The 23,250-nt window shown below is 49.6% G+C and overlaps 1 protein-coding gene across 1 annotated transcript; it reads right to left on the minus strand.

Annotated features, from left to right (window-relative positions):
* Nucleotides 1-11,891: 11,891 nt before the first annotated feature.
* On the minus strand, nucleotides 11,892-23,170 carry LOC311604154 (uncharacterized protein; the record flags this gene model as incomplete). The annotated part of the gene is made up of 6 exons (XM_084793667.1): nucleotides 11,892-12,803; nucleotides 13,542-13,647; nucleotides 14,401-14,480; nucleotides 18,658-18,702; nucleotides 22,270-22,473; nucleotides 23,155-23,170. 6 exons carry the CDS (start codon nucleotides 23,168-23,170, stop codon nucleotides 12,445-12,447), a joined length of 810 nt encoding a protein of 269 aa, XP_084649793.1. The 3' UTR covers nucleotides 11,892-12,444.
* Nucleotides 23,171-23,250: the final 80 nt, after the last annotated feature.

Consider the following 23,250-nt stretch of genomic DNA (forward strand, 5'->3'; position numbering starts at 1 on the left):
CTATCTATCTATCTATCTATCTATCTATTATTTTTGGTTTCTCAAGACAAGGTTTCCCTGTGTAGCCCTGACTGTCCTGGAACTCACTCTGTAGACCATGCTGTTCTCAAACCCAGAGATCTACCTGCCTCTACCTCCGGAGTGCCGGGATTCAAGGCATGAATCACAACCACCCGGCTTCCAATCCTCCGATTTTTGAGACAGAGTCTCAGTACAGAGCCCAGGCTGTTCTTAAACTCAATAGGCTATCCTGATTCTGCCTCCTGAGTTCTAGCATGCGCCACCGTGCCCGCAGAGAGTCTAGTTTCTAATGCTGCTGTTGGCCTCATTTTTCTTTCTTGAAAACCAGGATGATCCCTGAGTCCCTTTCAGAGCTTGCTACCACAGAAGTGTCTAATGATTTCTGTAAAACAACTGAGTCCAGGACCTTCTAAAATGCCAGCCCTCCACCAACCCCTGCTGGCTGCCACAGATTGTTCAGGAGCTTATTCAGCAGCGTCCAGACCTATGCACCCCTGGGGATTCTGACTTAGACAGGTTAGGCTTGTACGTTAATGCTTTTAGGATGCTTCCATGGAGAGCTGAAAAGGCTTCCGGCCATCCCAACAGACAAATCCTCACCTCATGTGTTCTGGAGCGAAGGAACTCAAATGCAAATGCTCATTTTACTACTAATGATTGCCACCAGCGAGGGGCTAGACAGTGTTCTAGGTGCCAAGGATAAGACAGTGAGGGGAACAGTGATAGTGGTGTCCCTGCTCCTGTGGACTTATAGGCTTAGACCAAGGAGATGGAAGCATATCGACAGGATACGCTTCAATGGGTGAAAAGGGCTGTGGAGACAGTGCGACATCAGAGTAATGGGGTGGAGTGACTTCAGGAGTTGGACAGGCTCCTGGTGGGAAGTTCAGAGGTAGGATGCCCCTGATGAGCAGGATTATGGAGGTATGAGGAGAGAGCGTTCAAGGCAGAGTAAAACAGTCCACAGATCTTAGGGTGGGATGGATTCTGTGTGTTAGACAACAGGCCTGACAGGCTAGTACATCCGATCCTTAGATCACTCTCTTACTGCAGGATGATGACAACTGTAACAACAGCATCATAGGTTAGGGATGATGGCAACTGTAACAACAGCATCATAGGTTAGGGATGACGGCAACTGTAACAACAGCATCATAAGTTCAGGATGATGGCAACTGTAACAACAGCATCATAAGTTAGGGATGATGGCAACTGTAACAACAGCATCATAAGTTAGGGATGATGGCAACTGTAACAACAGCATCATAAGTTCAGGATGATGGCAACTGTAACAACAGCATCATAAGTTCAGGATGATGGCAACTGTAACAACAGCATCATAAATTCAGGATGATGGCAACTGTAACAACAGCATCATAAGTTCAGGATGATGGCAACTATAACAACAGCATCATAAATTCAGGATGATGGCAACTGTAACAACAGCATCATAAGTTCAGGATGATGGCAACTGTAACAACAGCATCATAAGTTCGGGATGACGGCAACTGTAACAACAGCATCATAAGTTCAGGATGATGGCAACTGTAACAGCAGCATCATAAGCTCTTTGGATCTGTTTATGGTCAAGGGAAGCTGGTAGGTGAAGCATTAAGTAAAGGGCCCGTCAGGTTCACAGGAGCTATCCGTTGGAGGGGTTGGTCAGGTTGTTTTTATGAAAGCACACTGGATGTGGATAAGAATGCTCAGTGTTAGCTGCAGGATGAGCCCGCCCACTTTTTGGATGAGCCAATCATCACAGAAGAAGCTGTAAGGCACTTTCTGCTCCTACTGACCAGGCTCCTACCACCTGGACCTGCTACGAAGGATAAGGGTTCTCCTTCTTCTCAAAGCCCAGTCCTGGAAAGCCAGTGGTAAGGCATTCTCGCCTTGCATAGTCACAGCTCTGGGAGTTTATCCTCTGAATGAAGCAATAATTAAGAAAAGCTGCCTCACTTGGACTTTGGAAACACTTTGCCTGCTTCCTTCTGTCTCATGGTTTTTGCTCTTGCAGTGCCCGTCCTGGGACCAGTTAGTTCTTCATCTATATTCCATCATATCATCAGCACACACATCCTCTATAATATAAAGCGGCAGTAAACTCTCTTAGTAAAAGACCAGACACTAAATATTTTAGACCTTACATAGCCTGCCATGGTAGCAAGAAAGCAGCCAGAATCCTATGTCAACGGATGGCATGGCTGTACCTCAGAAAGACAGTTTGTAACTCCAGGTGGTCTTCAGAGTTGGACCGGGAGCCAGAGTTTGCGTAACTGGTCTGAACAAGCCTTGTTCTAACAGTGCCACTCTAATGGAGAGGGAGGCATGGTGGTAGATAGGCTAAAAAGAGAACCCAAAATAGAGCCAAGGGAGATAGCAGAGTGGTCCTGAGCCTTGAAGGCAGAGCCTCGGGAAAGACTTACGGTAAAAAGTACATGAGATGCTTTGATTGACAGCCGAGTTGGGGCCAGACATCCAATGCTAGAAACGTAGCATGGGAGAAATTGCGGGGGAGAGGAAGAAAAGGTTTTCTGAGAGCTAAGAAGACAGGAGGATGACCACAAAGGGCTTGAAATTTGGGCAAATGGATTCAGGCTGCACTGCTTGTCCCCACTACATGCCTGAGCTCTGTGTGCCTTCTTAGCATCTACCCTCATCCTTTCCTTCAGGATGTATGGCACATATCAGCATGTTATCCCCAGTATTGGGGACAAAAGCATAAGAACAAAGAATTCCTTTACTTATGCCCAAGACCCTGTTACCTGCTTCCCTCCCATGAATGAATCCCGGAGGAATGGGTACCTCACAGAGCCTGGACAAACATCAAAGGTACCCAGGAAAAGATTAGGAAAGTTTTTTCCCCCAGAGACCACCACATGAAAAGGTTAGGATGTAGTCAGGCTGTGGTAACGCACATCTTTAATTCTAGCACTCAGGAAGCAGAGGCAGGCAGATCTCTGAGTTCGAGGCCAGCCTGGTCTACCGAGTGAGTTCTAGGACAAGCTAAAGGCTGTACATAGAGAAACCCTGTGTCAAAAACTAGAAGGGATTGGGCTAGGATGAAGGTGTGGTCCAAATCCTCTCTGAAGGAGGTGTTTACTTCTGGAGAGACCATCCGTGTCCTAGCGTCGTGTAGACTGCAGCTTCAGAGGAGAGGCTATCTGCACCGAATGACCAGTAGAGTTCCTGCTTGCCTGTGCTTTGAGACAGTTAAATGCAAGGAAAGCCTTCTTAGAACACACGAGAACGTCTGAAAAGCAACCTTGAGTTAATGCTTACACTGCACTGTAGTTGTAGACGAAGGCAGATTATTTGTCAGGGAGGAAAAGTGAGAGCTGGGCATCTTCGCGTTTGAGAAATGCTTCTCTCATCTCTGCCCCAGACTTTCCTTTAACACAGCTGAGTACACAAACCCTCTACACTCTCACACAAACATCACACGTACACACCCACACCCCGGAGAGCCATCTCAGAGAGCTCACCTGGGGTCCTGCCCTTAACATGGCTCAGCATCACGGTCATTACAGAGAGACAAGAGATTCTTTGTGGATCTGGGGGTGGGAATGGGAGGTGGTACTTGCTTGTTTAGACTAGTTTTGCAGAAATCATGGGGCAGGGACACAAACCAATAATGAAAGTTGTACGTGCCCACCTCTTATTTTTTGTTTGTTTGGGTGTTGTTTTGTTTGTTGTTTGTTCGTTTTTATGGATGGAGTTTCTCTGTGTTAAAGGGAAAGAGACCAAAGGAGTTAATGTAGGTTGCCACCACGCTTTACACTTATCTACTGACCTGTATATCTCAAACACCTTATAGGTCAAATGATAAAGCAACCAGGGAAAGATACAACCATTGCCTTTAAAAGTCACCCCTGGGTGCTAGGCGTGGTGATGCATGCCTTTAATAGCAGCACTCAAGAAGCAGAGACAAGTGGATTTCTGTGAACTCTGGACTAGCCTGATCTACATAGTGAATTTCAGGCCACCCAGGCTACATGGTAGATCCTGTCTCCATGCTACCCCGCAAAAAAAAAAAGAAAGAATGAATGTTGCCCTTGAGTGTGATACTTGTCTAGCATGTGTGGAGCCCTGAGTTCAATCCCCAACACTTAAAAAAAAACTTACCCCTGGTCTGTACTTTGGTTTTTACTGGGTTCCAAACTGACACAGGTCCCCCACCCCTTCAGCAATCTGGTTTGATTGTCAATCCTGCCAAAATTATACAGGCAACTGTTTGGTTTTTTTGTTTGTTTTTTTTTTCTCTGATGTCTTGGTCTTTTAAGAGCTATGGCTGATCACCTTACTTGTCTTGACACAGTTATATTCTGGTCCGGTGTACAACCCAGGCTCCTGGGCCAACCTTGGCTCTCTACCTTCTGCACTTGTGGGTCAGGTGTTTAATGGGCAGTTGCTCTGGCCTACTATGCCTGGCCACTGAGCACACACCTGCCTTCCCTTCTTTGTCCTAAGTAGTTTGTGGGCTGAGATAAAAAGGTTTCATCCAGTTCCAGAGAACTGTGTTTCAGAAGGGACTGAAAGCAGATGCAACAAGCAGAAACAAAGCCTTTTGTGAAGCCACAGCACCAAAGTGACAAGGTCCGTGGGTTTTAGATGATTAAAAGTATTTGACTGCTAAAGCTCTACATGTCCAAAGCTCTGTACTTATTAAAGGAGCACCAAAGGGCTAAAGACAATAACTCAGGTAAAGAGATTGGGTAGGTCAGGGGAGGGGGAAATCAAGGATGGTGTTAAGTGGGGGGAAGGTGTGGGTGGGGGATACAACTCAGTGGTAAAGCCTAACAAAAATCTTCCAGTGTGTAGTATCTGGCCCATGACAGCCATGATGGGAATAGTTTTTAGCAATATCATTCTTTTGCTTGGATTCAGAATTCCCCTTCCTCCGCTCTTTGACATTTAGACATTGACCATGGAATCAATATTAATTGATTATGGTGCATTCATTAGGATACAATATAGACATGTGCGAATCAGTCAATTCTCCCAGATACGGTGTTGTCTTGGTCCATTTGGACTGCTATAACAAAATATTAGAAACTAAGGGGCTGGGAGGGCGTTCAGATGGTAGAGTGCTCGCACAACACACAAAGCACTGCGGATCCAATCAGCACTGCATAGCCTGGACAAAGCTAGAATATTCCTGTAATGCCGTGATGGGCAGGTAGAAATGGGAGGGACCGAAACTCGGGGTCATCCCTGGCTACATCACAAGTTTGGAGCCAGTCTGGTGTTTGCACGACCCTTTCTCAATAAAATAAAATAAAGTAAAATAAATTAAAATAAAAATGCAAACTGCGCAGTTTATTTTAATAGGAGAATTTTATTGCAAACAGTTCTAGAAGCGAGTAAATCGAAGGTCAAGGGACCAGCAGAGTCTGCGTTGGTGAGGTACTCCTTTCTAGTTTAGACTCTGGAGGGGGGCAAAATATCTCTCTGAAGCTCCTTCATAAGAGTCCACCTGCGTGAACTGATAACATTCCAGGAAGCCCATCCTGTCACACTATCACTCCGGCAACGAGGTTTCAACCAGAAAATGCAGGCTTGTTCACTGATGGAGTGAGTCTCCCGTGAGGAGGACTCCTTTGGTGCTCCTTTAATAAGTACATCCCTCTGAGGAGGGATGACTAGGCAGACAGGAGAGGGGACACAGCTCAACTACTCCATTATGGCCAACCCTTAGGGACTGTGATTATGATTCAGAGTCAGATATTTCGAATGGGGTGATTTTTGAGTCTTGAAGGAAAAGATGAAAAGTATTGTGGAGAAAGCTGAGTATATGTGGGGATGGTGAGCCTGCGTGGAGAGCTAGTTGGGGGGCTGTCACTCAATTAATGAGACTAACAGGTTGCTCATACCTGGCATATTCTCTGAGTAGGAAAAAGAAGTACCAAAAAAAAAATGGAACAAGAATAAGGATGATGATGATGATGATGATGATGATGATGATGATGACGACGACAGTAATAAAGCATTAACTGATACCAAATGTTTTCTCCTTGGTCTCTGCTTGCCCAGCTCTGAATGGTACAGCTTATAATTAGTCTCTACTTGCAGATGTGTAGTTCCAGTGACTTGTGGATTAAGGAGAAACTCTAGAATTTCTCAGTACCTGACAAGTCGTAACGTGAAAAGCTACACTTAGTCCATTAAAGATTTTTCACAGTGACATTTGAGTGCGGCTTGAGAAATATGCCACCTTGCCGTTTATCATTGTCAGGGCACCGGTGTCGGGAAGGAGGCTGCTCCGAAGAACAAAACAAAATGGAATGCGTGCGTGGAGGTGAGCTAGTGAATGCTGAAGAATGTGCTCCACTGAATGTCAGCAAATGTCACCTGAGAAGCCATTTGCAGCTACCATGGCACTCCCCAAAACAACGAAGAGCAGCCAAAGCCGGCAAAATGAACTAGGTGTCCTGCTTCCACGTGAATAAGCAATCGGCCCTCTCAGAAGTTACGTACACCAGAAAGTTGTGAAACTTCCTAGAAGATGCTTTCCAACCACACTCTCACGCATGTCTAGGTGGCGTCAGAGGGCGGGGGACCTTCTGAGGACATTGGGCCTGGGACTCCAGGTTTGATTTGGGGGCCCCTTCAGCCCTGTGTGTGCCTTCCTTTTTCTTTGTGGGCAGAACTGACTGTCTCTGAGGCAGGTTTTCTGGGTTCTTCCCGCCCAGCATGCTGCTTTTGCACATTCTAAGAACCCCGCCTCCCTCTAGTGTAGCTGTCCTTACAATGTGATCCAGGCAGCCGAAGGAGGGACAGGTGGGAACTCCCGAACACAGCTCTCATATCAACACACTTGACCTAACATTTTAGCCCCTCGTTCAGAAAGCGGATTTGTGTGACTTGACGGCCTCACTTTCTGCTCATTGGTCAGTACTTAGTCCTGGTGTGATTTGGGGTCAGAGCTTCCAGAAGTTCCTTCAGAACTCTGCGTGGGCCCACGTGGTCCTCTCTTCCTCCTCAGCTTGGTTATTCTCCACAGATCACTGCAAGGAAGTAAAGAAGAAAGAAAGAAGACCGTGTTCCCAGGACAGCACCCAGGGAAATAAGAGACTGGCTAAAATGGGATTGCAGCCTCCTCTTCACTTCCTAATCTCTAGAGATCCCTTCCTCCCCTCAACTCCTACGCACAAGGCCACCCAATATTTACTTTCTCCTTTGTTCCCAGACTCCCAGAGTAGCCTGAATTGGCTGGCCTTGTAAGTATCACACACACACACACACACACACACACACACACACACACACACATGTACACATGCACACTTGGGGGCCACACAGAATGAGGTCAGCCTTGTGAGCATCGGGGCAATGCTGTGGACTAGAGACCTTCCTGGATTCTGCGATGGTGGATGAACCTCCCTCCTCACACTGTTGAGTCTACATTCCAACCTAGGATTCTGGCGCTAAACACACTTCACAACCAGGAAGAGCTAGGCTTTCTGGAGACTATGGTTCCCTTGGACAGACTCTGAGGGCTGGTACCTGCAGGGGTGACTGGGCTGGCTCCTCCACCACTCACAGGACAGCCCTGTGTAGGTCTGATGCTTTCTCTCTTTGGGTTAGGTACTTCCCATGGACAGGTCTTTGCTTCAGTCCTGGATGCTCAAAAGACAACTGTTTATTATAGAAATTGAATTGCTCTCAACTTGTTGACTTCCATGCTTAGTTTGGGAAGAAACAGTGCCTTGCTTAGGGAAAGGGGGGTGGGGAGGAAGAAGAAGGAAAAGAAGGAAAGGCTCTGGAAGTTAAGGTAAAGGCGAAAGCCACAGCCAAGTGGGAAAGATACTGCCAAGATGAACAATAAGTGAAACATCCTGCTTAGCGCAGGGTTGACTGGACAGTCTGGGGCCTACTTTACTCCAGTAAAGTGTTTCTCTGAACAGCCAGTGCCTGCAGTGCCCCAGTGTGGGTTTGTGTCTCTGAACCAAAGATTCACTATAGCATATGAACATATTCAGAAAGGAAATCAGGAGAGGTGTGGATGCCTCATCTTGCCAGGGTGACTCGTTTTTCTGCTTTTAGTTTTTCAATTTGGATTTTTTCCTTTTTGAGACATGGTCTCATGTCATCCAGGCTGGCCTTGAACTTGCTATGTAGCCAAGGTTGACTTTGAACTGCTGATCCTCTTGCTTCCATGCCCCAAGTGTGGGGAACCACAAATGTATGCCACCTTCAACTACGGGAAATTTATACCTTAGAGTTCAAACCAATAAACATCTATTTCTAGAAGTGGAGGAAATGTTCATATTTAATTAATATCACCCAAATCCTGGCATTGCTGGAGACAAGAGCTGGGTAAAAAAAAAATCTATCTTCATAATTGTTTTTGTGTTTAAGGAACAAAAACCATGCAGAACCATCTCTGTCTCTCATGTGAGAAAAAGCAAGCTTTTCTGGGTTTGCACCCATCTGTGCTCAGTGGCTGGACCAGCTTTCCTTGAGCCTGACGCAGAGAAGCCCGCTTCCAGCACACTGGCTCCTTTCATATAAACCTGACCCACCCCTGTCAGCGACTTTGCATCCTGAGAAGTTTTAAACAAAATGTGCTACTACATGAGGTGTGTTCAAAATGCAAAACTCCTAAAAATTGCAGTGCCTCCTCACTCTTGCAAGGACGGTGGGAACGTCTGTCCTTAAAGGTCCCTGAAGAAGAGCATGCACTCCCCACGTGACACCAGCAAACGTGACTTGTGAGGCCCAGCTATCAGCAGCAGCCTCTTGCTGGCTTTCCTGGTTGGCCTTCAGGGAGGGGACTAGAGACGTTAACATGGGAGAGAGGCGAGTTCTATTAGGCTAATGCAGCAAGCAGGCCAGTCTAAGGCAAAAATCTTCAGAGGAATTTATAGTGTTTGTTTTTCAAAATGCCATTGGCTCATTGACTCAGTCGTTTGAACCCTAGGTCAGATGCGATATTATGGCTTCGCTGGATACCGGCTTCTCTTAGACACCGTTCGCCTTACCATTTAGAATTATACCAGACCTATAGTGTCCAGTTCAAATCCAACCTCTTCCAGGAAGCCATCTAAGATTTTTTTTCTATACTGGACTCATTGTTTGTTCGCAGCAGGACACTTGCTGTCTTCCACTATACATGTCCTCTCTCCCAACAAACATCAGTGCCCTGAAAAAAAAAATCTATTATATCTCTTCACCACAGAGTGGGTCTTTCCTAATCAGCTCTTTGAAATGAGACTTAAGGCTACTGTAAACTGGGTTATCTTCCACACACACAGAGAGATTTACCCCATTTTGGGTTTAACAATATGGAAGCCAGTCTTCTTGGGTGTTGGCGATATTTACATTCAATGTATAATAGGAAAATGCATTTGGGGAGAGGTGTATGTATGGGTAGCCATCTGGGCTATTCGGGCACACCCTGTAGTAGGGGAGAAATCAGAAAGTGTTGGGGAGGAGAGGTTAAGTTAGCCAAACCATTGTGTAGCTCTGCCCTTTGCTGTCAAGTGCTGCCTGCCATGTTGCATATAGGTATTGGAAACCATTTCCCCATTGTCTGTCCCAAGTATGGGCTGACTTCTCACACTGATAGAGTCGGGTAGAGATCAGAGAATCCCTATTTGGTTTGGAGTCTTCCAACATCAAGGCAACCAGGTTTCCTCAAGACAGTGAGGGACTTTCATTGTCTCTTAGGGAAAGTTTGGATAGGAAATTAGGCCCACTTTCTTTGATTCCCGCTCAGGTGGTCACAGGGGACAGCATCTACATTAACAACCACCCACCACTGGTTCCTCCATTGAAAACAAAGGTGTTACCAGAGGGTTACAAATAAAAAGATGGCCTTTGATGATGCCCCTTTCTTTTGTCCTTTCTTTCCAGAATTTTCTTCCTTCCTTCTGCCACCTGTTGTTTTCCTATGGCCCTTCAGAGGAGTGCCTTAATGCAAAATGCCAGCCTTTTTTTAATGGAGTAAGTCTCCTAAGCAGGCAGAAGACTTTGTACCCAAGACAATTATATTCTAGAAGAAACCACAATTTGCCTCACTTGAAAACTGTAGAATTTGAAAAGCTTGGACAACTATTATTGTTTAAAAAAAAACAAAACAAAACAAAACAAAAATCCTTCATCTAATAGAATTCAAAATAATTCTTATTATTTTGAATGTTTCACTTCAGTTTTGTATGATGTACTTATTTTTCTGCCCAATTAGGAGAGTTAAAATTTTTTGCCTCGATTTTAAGAACATGATCTTTAAAGTTTTTAAAAATAAGAGCAGCTGGAAAGACTTTCCTTTCAGACAGTTACTCAAAACATGTGTCTCCCACTTACTTCCAGAGAGCAGAAGAGCCATGTATGCTCAAAACCTGTTTGTTTTTTTTTGAAATGGCACAAATCTATATGTGAACATTTCCAGAATTTTTATATAGCAGAGGCAGTGGGATTTCCTGCTGAGGGAGTCTACAGTGGGAGAAGCACCAAAGTCTAGGGAGCACTGAAGGGGATTTTACTATCCAAACAAAAGCTGTATCACAATCACTATCCATTCTCTCACCCAGAGGAGAAACAATTAATAATTTGCATATGCTCATGACACAAATTAAAGACAAAAGACCCCTCAAGGGCTGTGGTTACTACGCAGCTCTCAGCGTGACACAAGGTTTCAGCTCTGGTCTAGTTTCCAAATGAATAGCATTAAGCTCCATAACCAAAAGTAGGGGTTGTGGGCCCTCTGGCCTGTTCCCACTGTAGAATCCTGTTCCCCAATCAGAAACATCTCCCAGTCTCCCCGTGAGCTTCTAGGCAAACAGAATGTATAGTCCCAAGGGGAAAAAATAATGTATATACTTTGCCCTTTTTATTTTAATGGCCAAACATTGTAATGCTAGCTAAATAGAAATTCTCATCTGTTAATAGCTTCCTTTAGTTTGTAATAAATAGGAATGCTAATGACTAAAATTTGGTATTTGGTATGCATTAGCTTTTGTGAGCTTTTCTTTACAGCCCTCATTGACATGCAATATGGCAAGCTTCCCTTGAAACATATTTATAAAATAACTACAGTATAATTAAACCAACAAAGCCATCTTTTAAGTAAGCTTAATAGTTCAGGTTTTTTTTTTCATCTGAGTAAAAATTTTGTTTTAAAAAGGAAAATAGTTATGCCTCAATCCTACTGTACATTTTATTCTGTGCATCTAATATTTCCTTTGCAGCTACAATCTGTGCATATCTAATTCTTTTTGACAACCATGATTATTAATAAAGAGCTCATGAAAGATATACTTCATAGCTTCTTCAACAAGAATAATGTGGTTTTTTTGTTAATGGAAATTGTAACAAATCTTGACAGATGCAATATATAAGATGTGCCTCTCCCCCCCCCCTTAATTGTTAATTTTGCTGTGCTGAATACAGCCGATATGGCAGGTGATAATCACAGTGGATGCTATTTTATACAACGTAACCAAAAATATTTTAATAATATAAAAGCAATAGATAAATAAAAAAAATTATGCTTAATTTTACTTCCCCGTGCTCGCAGTTTTTGTTGTTGTCGCTGTGGCTGCCGGTTTGTTTAACAGAAGAAACCACGAGTTGCAATACGCTCCTACTCTGCCCTTGGCCAATGCAGCAATCCGGTGCGCAGGGCCCGGCAGAATGCAAAATCGGGATGCAGAGTGGCTCAAATTCACCGAGTTTTGTGCAGTTTGTAAGCCCTTCCACTCTTTTCAGAATACTGGAGCCGCTAGATTGTCCTGAGGCCGCTCTTTCGCCCCTGAGACCTTTCTACTCTGCCTTCTTGGGAAACTCGGTCCTGGAGACCGAGGAGCTGCCGAATCCTCTACGCACCCCCCTGCGCAGAGAATAAACACAATTGACACCACTGTTAGAATCTTTATTTAAAACAGTTTCCAAGGTTACAAATTGCAGTGCCTCGTATGCAACAGGTTCATCCGAAGCGGTATCATTACAGATTAACTGTAATGTGTAGGATTAAAATAAAAACATAAGGGATTAGGTAAAATGGGAGATGCTTGAGAAATAACGGCCGAGCGTATCTCTACCGCAAGTCCGCAGAGGGAGCTTGCGAAGACCCTGGGCGTCGGGTTGCTACAGCGCACAAAGCTGGACCCTGCTTCTGCGACCGGTCAGGGGCGGTGGTTCTGGAAGACCAGAGAGGCTAAAGGCTGAGAGGTGAGCTTTCTGGGGCGCCAGAGAGGAGACACTGGGATCCCGAAGATGGGAAAGGCCAAGGGCCAGGGGACTATACTAGTGGACACCGCAGGCAGGCCGGTAGTCCGGCTGGGGGCGCCAGGCAATGCGGCGCCAGGGACGCGGTTCCATTGCCTTGTGAAGCCTTGTGCAAGCAGTGAGGGGAGGACAACACACCTACAGGGACTCACTGGGGTTGTACCTATGACTGAAGTGCCAATAAAGGCCCAAGCCTCAAGGGATCCTACATGGAATCCTTCTGTCTATCCCAACCGCTGGCCCCACTCCTTGGCCGCGTCCAAAGCACGGGAGCCGCCAATCAAGCCACGTGCGCCAGTCTGAGTCCAGATCTTGGGCCTTTACAGCCTGCTGAGGCACTGAGCCATTCCCGGTCACCCCTACCCCCCTGGTCCATGTTCCTAGTGCCCTCTGGCCCCAGGAAGATCCTGGAGCCCTTCTGTCCCCCTCAGCTTCCTGCGGAACCACAGCTCGCGGCGAGGCGGAGGTTAGACTGAGGCCTGAGCTGGACCACTGCCTGGGGCGGCTGACGCAGCCTCGAGGGCTATTTGTGCATCTGGGTGGAGGGCTCGGGGCTGGAAAAACAAACAGGGCCAGGGCTCAACGGCTTGGAGGCTAGCTGGGAGCTGGAAGGAAGTGTGCAGTGTGGCTAAGGAGGGAAACAAAGCCCGATCCCCAGCCCGGTCACCCTGCAGTGACCCCAGACCCACCCCGCTGAGTCGCGGGGCTCCCGGGCATCTACTCTGAGCCGGCCGCACAGCTCCAGGACAGGTGCTCCGAGGGCTCCAGGCCACCGTTGCCACCGCTGCCACCGCCCGCCGCTGCTGGTTCATCTGCTCTCCCGCGTCCATGGAGACCCAGCGGGCAGCCTGGTCCAAAGGCGCGATGGCCAGAACAGCCAACACCAAAGCCTCACCCCGCTATGGAACACCAACCGACTAAAGCTGTGAGGAAACCGTGTAGATACCCTCCATCAGAGAACCAGGCGACTCTGGGGTTCACTGCAGCCGCAGTAGTGGAAGCAGTCAGGGAAGAGGGGCGTGAACTCCCAGGTGGAAGAAAGTGGGCGATCAACTTCACTGAGACTCCTGTTTGCAAGAGTAGGGCCTTGGCTAAGGCGCCAGCGGGAAGGGGCTTTGCAAACAGCTGTTCCTCATACATATTTCATTACACAATCAGATAATGCGTCCCACTACCTTCTCAATTATTCACAGATAAACATTTTCAAGACGTTTTGACATCTGTCTTGGTGCCTGCTATTAATTTAGTAATCACTGTAGTTAAAAATGTATGGGATTTTTCCGTCGTAGTACCTCCTTTCTGAGCGCAAGCCCCATGTTGGGCTGCGGCAGAGAGCCGGGGGCCCTCGGGGAGCGAAGACGCCTTGGGAGGTGAGACGAAGTCTCTAGGGCGGTGACACTGTTGTGGAAAGGATTAAAGGGGTATCCGGTTATTTTAATTATTGTTGAAGGTAATGGCTGTCATATCACACACACACACACACACACACACACACGCATGCACGCACGCACGCGCGAGTACTATCCTATAACAACTCAAGACCCACAAGGGTGATTAAAGCCTTTGCCCTGGGCAATGGAAATGGTTTGCTTCGTCTAAGCAGCAAGAGTTTGTTGAGAAAGTGTGGACAAACTAAAAGGAACACAAACATGCATATATGCACATATACAATGACATATGTGAGAGACTTTATCAAGGCACAATAACAAAAGCCTAACAATTATGCATGCTATCAAGAGGCCACAAACCTCCGAAGTTTTGCCCCTAATTCTATGTCCTGGGCAGAAGGCACAAGAATAAGAAATAAAAATAAATTATGTCTGGTGAAGTATATGGAGCATTTGAGGTTATGAGAAAACAGTTGATTTTTTTCCTTGGGAAGCAAATGTTACAGCTGTTCCAGCTAAACCCACATAAACACTGGTTTGTTTGTTTGTTTTTTAAGTTAGAGTTTGAAAAATTCTTGTTAGACGGGAAAGTCAGGGCAAACATTCCCAGTTCTAAAATTCTGTGATTCGTTCCCAGGAAGGTCCTAAACTACCCAGAGGGGCAGAGAGTACTCCAATGTAACCAGTAAATTTCTCCGGGCTCTGAACGTCAGCTAGAAGGGACAAAAGTTACGCTTTGGATCTGGAGATGAGGCGCCCTTACCCATTTCACTCTTTTGGTTGCAGTCTCTTCCTGAGGTGCATCAGCGGGTGATTCGAATTTGCAATAGAGAGAAAAGCAACCTGGAGAAAAACAGCTTTGGAAGGAACTGCCCTCCCAGTGAAGATTAAGAGTACACGGGCTCTAAAGTGATTTTCTTCTCAGTCTATTGTTCAAAACACAAACGAGAACAAACTCACTAAAATATCCAGGCACTAAGTGTGTCTTGGGAAAGTGAAAGAACTGCTCACAAAAAAGGAAGGAAATTCTTCCCTATTCATGCTCCTACATCTCTCCAGTGGATAGCTACATCTGTTGCAATGTGCCCCGCAGCAGTGTTTTGGGGGTCGCCTCTTTACAACACAAGCTCTCTTTTGCCCCCTTGGAGAGTGGTTCTTGGACTTCTTGGGCCAGGAGCTAACACTCACTCCCATTCCAATTCTCCCTCCTTTCCTCCCTTCTTCCTTGGCATTCTTTTAAAGAAACGGTCCAAGACTCACCCCTACTACTTTCAGAGGGAGAGGCTCAAAAATGAGTTCGAGAGAACACATTGGGAAATTAGGTGAGGTGGGCAAGGGCACCATTGCTCTGAGAAGTCCCTGCCTCTTCTATAGGGATCTGGGGTAGCCATTGTCTGGGACTCAACAGGCAAAGGAGGTGTCAGAGAAAACAACTCAGCACACTTAGTTAAGCCTAGCCCCAGAACCACTGTGGAAAACCGTGTTGGAAGACTCTCATCCAGGCCAGGACCCCAATCTCTGCCTGGAGTAGAGGGGCAGCCGTCTAGCCCACAAAAGGAAAGTAAATGATTTAAATGTAATTAAAAACTTTAGCTTGGTTTAGCACATTCCTCGCAGGTTTATTTGATGTCCACGGAGTTGGGGAGGGCTACAGTTTTGTCTTCAGGTCTCAGAGCAGAAGAGCAAAAGGGGGGGGGGGCGGTAGACAAAGCAGTGCTTTTCCGTATCTGGAAACATCCGTAGAACTGAATGTCCTGATTGGAAATTGAGACTTGTCGTCTGGTCTGGTGGAGGCCGTCTGTGCTGTCTGCTCAAGCCCTACTCCAGGGTACAACCTCCCAGACAAAGGATGAAAAGATACCAACCAAGAGAAACAACTGAGTTAAAAAGAATCTCTCCTGTATTACCCTCTTCTGGGTGTCTCTGACAGAGCAGGTAGGAGAGTCCACGGCAGGCTCTGGGGAGGACCATTCCTTGTTCCTCTCTTTCTTCAGAACATGGCCAGAAACTTTTCATCCAGGCTCAGAGAAGTTTCTTCTTCAAGGATCAACGTACCTCTTGCAGGAAGTACTGCATTCTAGTTAGGCCCACTCCCCTGGGCTTCCTGTACATCTGTGTGCCTGTGTGGGGGTCACTCCGTGTGGGCACTGTCGCTTTTGTCTGCATCTGGCCACCTGGATGTGTATCCATGCATTGGATACATGCCTTGGATATGTCTTTATTCCTCTCCTAAGTGTGTTCTCGCACCCACAATAGCTGTTCAAATACCTTCCGTGAATACCAGATGAGGGCGTGACCCCAGAGATCTGTGTTGGGGAGAAGAGGTGTGTGCAAGGGTGGGTTCCGACTCAGGTGGCTAAGATAAGTAAGGCCTAGGGACCTAGCTTTACCCCACACCTTCCTCTACCCTAGTAAAATAGTAATCCTGTACAAGAAGGGGCAACTCTCTTCCATCTCACAGTTTGGATTCCGGAAGGGTGCTACCAGCTTCTAGAACTTCCCCAGAAGACCTTAGCTCCCAATAGCCAAAACTAGAGGCAAAGGGGACTCTTTAGCTAGTGTCCTGGCCACCTTTGTCCTCTGTCGCCTTGGGGCTCTGGAGCGAGCATAAGTCCTGTAGTTAACCTCAGAGAGCCTTTAAGTAAGCACCCTAAGCGTTAGGGGGCAAAACTCTCCTTCCTGGCAACTCTAGAGCAGTAACTAGCAGGGCCCTTCCCCCTCGGCCCCTCCTCTAGCTTTCACCCCAACTTTAAGCTCCTAGCAGGGGAGCCAAAGCTAGAGTCACTGTCTCCCCATAGGCACCTTGGGGGTCCTTTTTCAGGGTCCTTAGAGAGACCCAGTGGCCTGGATAGCACCGGCAGAATACTGAAAACTGTTTCTAAACAACTCAAAGCGATGTATTCCTTGTATTCCTCCGCCGCCCGCGGACTTCTCTCCTCTGGCCTAGGCAGTTGGTGTTCTCACCGGCCCGCAAGACGGCGAGCGTGAGGAGAGCACCAAGATGTGTGTGAGCACATGTGTACTCGTGCAATTGGATGTGGCTTCACGAAATCTTCTAGACTGTGTGTTTTGTTTTGTTAGTCGTTGAAGATGACTTGAGACTAACTTCAGGTAGTGTATTCCTAAAGGACTGAATATCAGTCCGACTGTTGGCCTGTGAGTTTTTCCTATGTGTTTGCTCTCACCGAGCGCAGCTCCTCTCCCTCTCCGTCAAGCAGCCTTCCAGGCCGGGTGAAAGGGCCAGGCCCCGGCCCTTGAGGTTTGTAGGGCTGAAGTTCTTAATGCTCAATCCAGAGCTCTGATTCAAAGGTCCAAGTTGTTTGGTGCCTTTGCAGGGTCAGAAGGGAAAAACCTACGTGGGAGGAGATCGTGATAACCACCCCATACCCACGGCAGGGAGGAGTTCTAACCTCGGCATACAGGACATTCAGAACTCACTACCTTGGCATCTCACTCCCGACCCAATCTGTGCTCTGGATTGGCGGCGGCAGGGTGGGAGGGCTGCTGAGGGAGTTGGGTTGACACACGGTGGAGGTGGAGATGCAAAGAGGAAAGAAAAAGAAGCAAGATTGGGTGAAGATGTGCAGATGGGTGAGGATGGGGTGGAGATGGAGCTGGGGTTGCATCACAGGGCACCAACTATTCGCCCTTCAATGGAGAGGTGCGTCTGGCTGCTCCCTTATTCTCTTCCCCCCCCAATAAAGCTAATGATGTAGTAATTTAGGAGGGGTGAGGGGCTGGGCGAAAGGAGGGAGGGGAAAGGATGGGGGGGGGGGGAAATGCGCGCCCCAAGAGCGAAAGCAAACAGCTAGCTGTAGAGGCGCTGCCGCAGTTCAAGCTTCCCAACAGGTTAGCTAGCCTAGGATCCACCCGGTATTTCGCAGTAAGGGGGGGGCGTTGAGATAGCTTGAGGAGGGGGAGAGCCTTCCTGGAGGACAGAGGGAGGGAGAGAAAGAGAGATAGGAGCTAGAGCGCGCGCGCAGAGCCCTTTGAAAGGACTTACACTTCCTAATGAATATTTATCCGCCGCTGCTCCGCTCTCCCGGCTTCTCTTATCTTTGCGCAGGTAAGATACTCCCTGCTTCCCTACCCTGGCAGTGGTGGGGGTCATCCCGGCTCCCCCGACTCGAGCGCGGGTGGCCGATCTTTGGACCAGCGGGGTGAGGTGTAGGGTGTGGGATAAGGTGGCTTCACTGTGTACGATGGGTCCCTCACCACCAAGATAGAGTGTGGGGCCTGTGTGGGATGAGAAGGGGTAGGAGAGAGAGAGAGAGAGAGAGAGAGAGAGAGAGAGAGAGAGAGAGAGAGAGAGAGAGAGAGAGAGAGAGAGAGAGAGAGAGAGAGAGAGAGAGATTGTGCGCCCCCGAGCGCGCATCTGCTCTAGGCGCGCATTAAGGACATTTTCGGACTTTTCTCTCTTCTCTCTGACGCCCTGGAGCTCTTGCCTTTGCCGCCTTTCTTTGGTTCCCCCCACCCCCCTTTTGGCCTATTCCACCTCCTCCCCCCACGCCGTCACTACCCTTGGTTGCAGAATCGCTCGTCAGCCCCGCTTTGTGCCGCTGGCGCACATCCCTTCAGGCGGGCTCTCGCGTCTCTCACAAAGAGGATAAGAGCTCCTTTTCCGCTGTAACCCCTACACCAAGACCGCTGGTCACGGGATTCCCCCGACCCCCTTCCTGCAGGTTCAGCTCTTGAGGTTCTGGCTTGCGCTCTGCCTCTCCTCCCTACCCCACCCCCTTGGGGCGCAGGGGCTCAGTTCAGGGAGCTGAGTGTAATGATCCATTGATCACTGGGATTCCGGGGTTCCGGGTGGAAGTTCACAAGGGGTCTAACTAACCTGGAACTGCGAGCCAGAAAGCCACCCACGGTAGGATGCTGGTACTCGCCACCCCCCACCGGAGCCACCGCTGGCGGGAGGAGCCCAGCGAACTCGGACCCGCCTAGGGGAAAAGAGGGAGGGGAAAGAGACGGGGTCGGGGAGGAGCTGATGATTTACACAGAATTCTTTAAACAGACTTACCCAGCCACCTGTTGAGAATCAGTCTGGGGTCGACCAGCTCCGGATCTGCTCGAGGTGGACACACAAAAGCAAAACCCAAGTTTGGAAAATAAATTTCTTTAGCTATGCCAGAAGCAGCCGGTTAGGCTAACAGCCTGAGCTAGGGTCGCAAAGGCTGTAAGATCCAAGAGGGAGTGGCTGAGAGAAGACCCACCACTCCCGCGTCCTCCGCGATCCCACGCCTCTTCAGTTCAGAGGCCTGGGACTCCGAGCTCATGAAGCGGGCGCTCAGGGCTCAGCACCCTCAGTGGAGCTTAAGCCGGGGCAGGCCTTCTAAGCCCTGCTCAGAAGTCAAGAGCAGCAGCGCCGCCGCTCCTCGCAGCCTTTCACGCTGCAACCGCTTCTTATTCTTGTGCCTCGGCCTCTCTGGGCGCCCCGGGACAAAGCCCCCAGAACCCGACCGCTCCCTTCCCGCTAAATCCCCTTCAGGGTCAGTGCGCTACCAGCACAGGGCCGCACGCCTCTCCCGCTAGCCGTGTGGCTCTTAAAGAGACCCACAGCCCTCCGCCCCGTGCGCTCCTCCGACGCCCGCCACCCCTCCCCTCTCCTCCGGATCTAGCCCCCCACGCCGACGCCTGAGGTCCCTACTGCCTTGACCCAGTCAGTGCCTACGGACTCCCAGCCCCCTCCTTTCGCCTCCTCCCCTGAGCAGCCGCCGCTGTCCTCCCCCTCCCAATCCCCCCCCCCCCCGCAACCGAATTCTACCCTCAGTTGCAGGTCTCTCTTCTCTCCAAGAGCACCCACCCCTGACTTTTCAGCCCCTGCTTTTGCCCTTTGAATGGATCGTGACCTGGGCACTACCTAGAGTTTCTTCCTGAGCTTGGTTTAGGGGGTCTTGGAATGGAAGAGGGGCTGGGCACCGAGTGAAGCTGACTGGAAGGAGGGAAGGGAGGAGAGGCTGTCAGATAGACTTAGATTCTGAGACTCTTCTGTCCCAGGGCCTACTGCCCTTCTGCAGTAGTTGAAAGCTGGCATTGAACGGGGTCCTGCGGTTTAGTAACCTCACAACGACCAGTCAGTGTAAGGGGGGGGCAGGGGTTGTGAGCATATGCAGATGAGCTTCCAGAAGGTTCTGGTGGGGAACAAGGAATTCCCTGACCCCACCCCACCCCAGCCCAGTTATTTAAAGACTCAAGAGCTAGGTGCACAGTAAGGGAGTGAAAGGGGACCTTGAATTCCAATTGTCTGGGAGAAAGGACAACTGAGGAGACAGGGCAGGGAGACATGTCAACTCTTTCTGGGGAGTGAAGTACAATTTCTAACGATTTCTTATTTTAACAAGTTAGCCATGTCCTTTGATCCAAGAAGAGGGGGGGGGGGAAGGAGTAGATTGTCATAGTGGATGGTTCTCTCCACTCCCCTTTCTTCCAGAATTATTCCCCCCTTCTTCTTCTTCTTCTTCTTCTTCTTCTTCTTCTTCTTCTTCTTCTTCTTCTTCTACTTCTTCTTCTTCTTCTTCTTCTTCTTCTTCTTCTTCTTCTTCTTCTTCTTCTCCTTCTTCCTCTTCTTCTTCTTCAGGTTTGTATTGGGCCCAGTCTTGCCCAAGGAGAATGACCTTCCCTGGCGTACCATCTTCAGGCCTCTCCAGGGTGAGAAAGGTGATTGAGGAGAGACCAGAGAAGGGATAGGGTGATGGCAAAGCATGAACCTAAAGCCAGGCTGTGACGCCCTGCTTCCATCAATGCCAACAGTTCCATCGTTTCCGCTCTTTAGGCTCTGTGGATGTGAGAGCAGCGGCGGCGGTGTGGGTAGCTGAGCCTACCCACCCTTTCTCAAATACAGGGCCAGGCTTCTAGCTGTAGGAAAGCTGATGTGGGGCCTCCCGGTGAGAGGAGACCAAAGGAATTTGAGGAGGGGAGGTGGAAAACTGACCCTCCCCTGTGTATCTGTCCTTCTGTCACTCTAACAGTAGCCCAGATGCACCTTTTAGGAACTAGTGTGGTTAATTGATTTACAGCTGGCCCAGTGGGGGGAACGTTCTTGGTACACGCGGATGAGCTAGATCCAAAGGCTGTAAAATCCACCTCCCTACTTCCCCAAGCATACAAGCATTGTAGCTCTCATCCTCCAAGTATCTGGTTCCTTTCTCCTTGGGCTGTATCAGTGTGCAGCCAGCTAGATTGGGTTTGTGCCCACCCTCCTGGGCCTGGCGGTGGGAGGTGTTCAGGTCCGAGACAGAGCCAAACCTCTCTTGTTTAAGGATGTGGGGGGTGGAAGGGCCTTTAGCGGGCGGTGGGGCTCATTAGGCAGAGCGGGGTGCCGAGAGGTGCGCGCTGCCAGCCCCAGAGGCCTCCTTTGAGCCGTCGGGGCGGCTTCATTAAGCAGCGCTAACAAGGCGTACAAATGCCGGGCCCAGCAGCTTTCTTGCAGTGGTGGGGCCTTAGCAGGGCGCCAGGCTAATGAGGGTCACTCAAAGGGGCTGATCAAATATTCAAATTTCCCCTCACGCCGGGAACTTTTATGCACCGGGAAAGTTGAGGCAACTGAGCTGTGTTTACTGTCCTGAACGACAATCGCTTGAAGCCCGGGTCCCCAGAGACTAAGGAAAGGAGGGGCGCTAAAGGGAGGGAGCAGTTGTTGTTGTTGTTGTTCAAAGGAAAGTAATCGGGGTCCTTGAAGGGCTTCGAGGCCTCTCCGCCCGAGTACTGCGCTCCCCTGCGCCCTCCCTGGCGGCCTGCGCCAAGCTCCTTCTATGGTAGCTTGTGGGGAGGCCCAGACCACCCGCTACCGAGCAATCGGCCTCTTCCGGAGTCTTAGAGCCCGGAAGAGGCGTTGCCCCCAGGACCAACCTTCCTGACCATTTGGGTCCGCAGCTTGGGGTTAAGCAAGGTGAACTGGGTGTAGCAATCCCAGGCCTTCTGGGGCACGCTCTCCTGCAGAGCTGCAGAACCCTTGGCTTTACTGGTCATCTAAAACACGCAGGGAGTGGGGTTCTTGCAAAGTCCCCTGATTGGATTGAGAGTTTCCTCAGTGCTGGGGTTGAACTGACGTTGTAAATAAATGCCCGGCAGAGCGTGATAGAACACTCGTCAGTTCAAATGCTCCCATAGCCTCCCTCACCCACCCCGCAGCACAAGCTGAACTCTGATCCTCTGATCCAGTAGCCAAGGGTTGAAGGGTGGCGGCAAATTTGTCTGAGCAGGTGACCTCTGTGGGTACCAAAGCCTGTCTCAGTCTGAGAGGCCAGATAGAACGAGAGATCTAGAGGCCCTACAAGCTAATCCCCTCGGGTTTTGTGGCTCTGAGAGTCTCGGGGTGCAGGGGTCCCATCTACTCTGAAAGTGCCATTTCTAGCTCTCTTACTAAGACCCAGCCTAGACCAGAGAGACCAGAGAGGAAAGCAGATTGGGTCCTTTGCACCAGCCCCTCTCCCCTACGCCCCGAGCATGGCAATTTGGGGTGAAACTCCAGAGGTCTACAGCCGCCCCCACCCCAGCCCTCCGCAAATGCACACACCCAAACCTTTTAGAGCAAGATGCTGCAGAGCCTTAGCGGGGTCCAGTCCTACAGTAAGAGTCAGGGACCATCCGCCCCGCCTCCCAGCCCAGCTCTCAGGACTCTCAACTTACCTACCGGCTTCTGGAGGCAGCGTAGTGCTTCCGGCCGGAGCTGGAGAGGCGTTAACAGTGTTGTGGCCAGGAGGTGGGCTCAGAGGGCGGCCCAAAGCCTTGCTCCTCTGAGAGGCTTTCCAACAGTCGGGGGCTGCAGAGGGCCCGGGCGGGATAGGGGCGCGCTCATAGCCGTGCGTCTTGCTTGCGTCTTCCTCCCGGCTTAGCGCTCACAAGACGCGGCTGCCACCGAACTGCCAAGCCCCGCAGGCCCACGGGCGACCAGGCAGTTGGAGTGCTGGGCTGTTCCCGAGCAGCGTCTGTAATCCCTTTGCCTCAATTCTTCTTGAGTGGCGAGGGTTTTCGATTTCAGCGCTTTCGGCACAGCCCTCGGCACCTGCCCAGCCTCCCTCCAGGCCTGCCCCCCCCCACACACACACTCTCGAAGGGGGGGGGGTTTGCGGAGATTGGGAGGGACTGGCCGGGTTCACCCGCCCGCCTGGCGCCTGGGTCCCCGGCTCCGGGGGGGCGATGCAGTTTCGGGGTCACGAGCTGCTTTCAAAAAGTTGAACACAATATTCGGAAACCCACCCGTAGGAATTCTCTCCCCCCCCCCCACACGCGGCACAATACTCACTCCCCTCCCCTTTTTCATTCCTTCCTCCCCCCCCCCCCCGCTTCCTCCTCCTGCCCCTTCTCCCTCCCACCTTTCAGCCTATAATCCTTCCCCTACAAGAGAAAGGGGTCGGGAAGAAAGGATGAAGTGTCTGTTTTTGTGTCCCAACCTTTGGACTCTTTCTGGGTTCGCAAGGAGAGGCCGCCCAGAGCTTCGCAACTGAGCGGAAAGGGACTCCTAGTCCTGAAGATGTGTGAAGAGAGAGACCGCCAAAGTGGGCCTCGACGGACTCACCTTTTAGGGGAAACATTCTTCCGTCCAAGTCAGCAGCTTTAGGTCTCGTAGCTGCCTACAGCGAAAGAGCCAGTATAGTCCCCTAGCCCAGCCCAA

This window comes from Acomys minous (assembly GCF_964271855.1).
Source record: "Acomys minous genome assembly, chromosome: 8".
NCBI lineage: Eukaryota > Metazoa > Chordata > Mammalia > Rodentia > Muridae > Acomys > Acomys minous.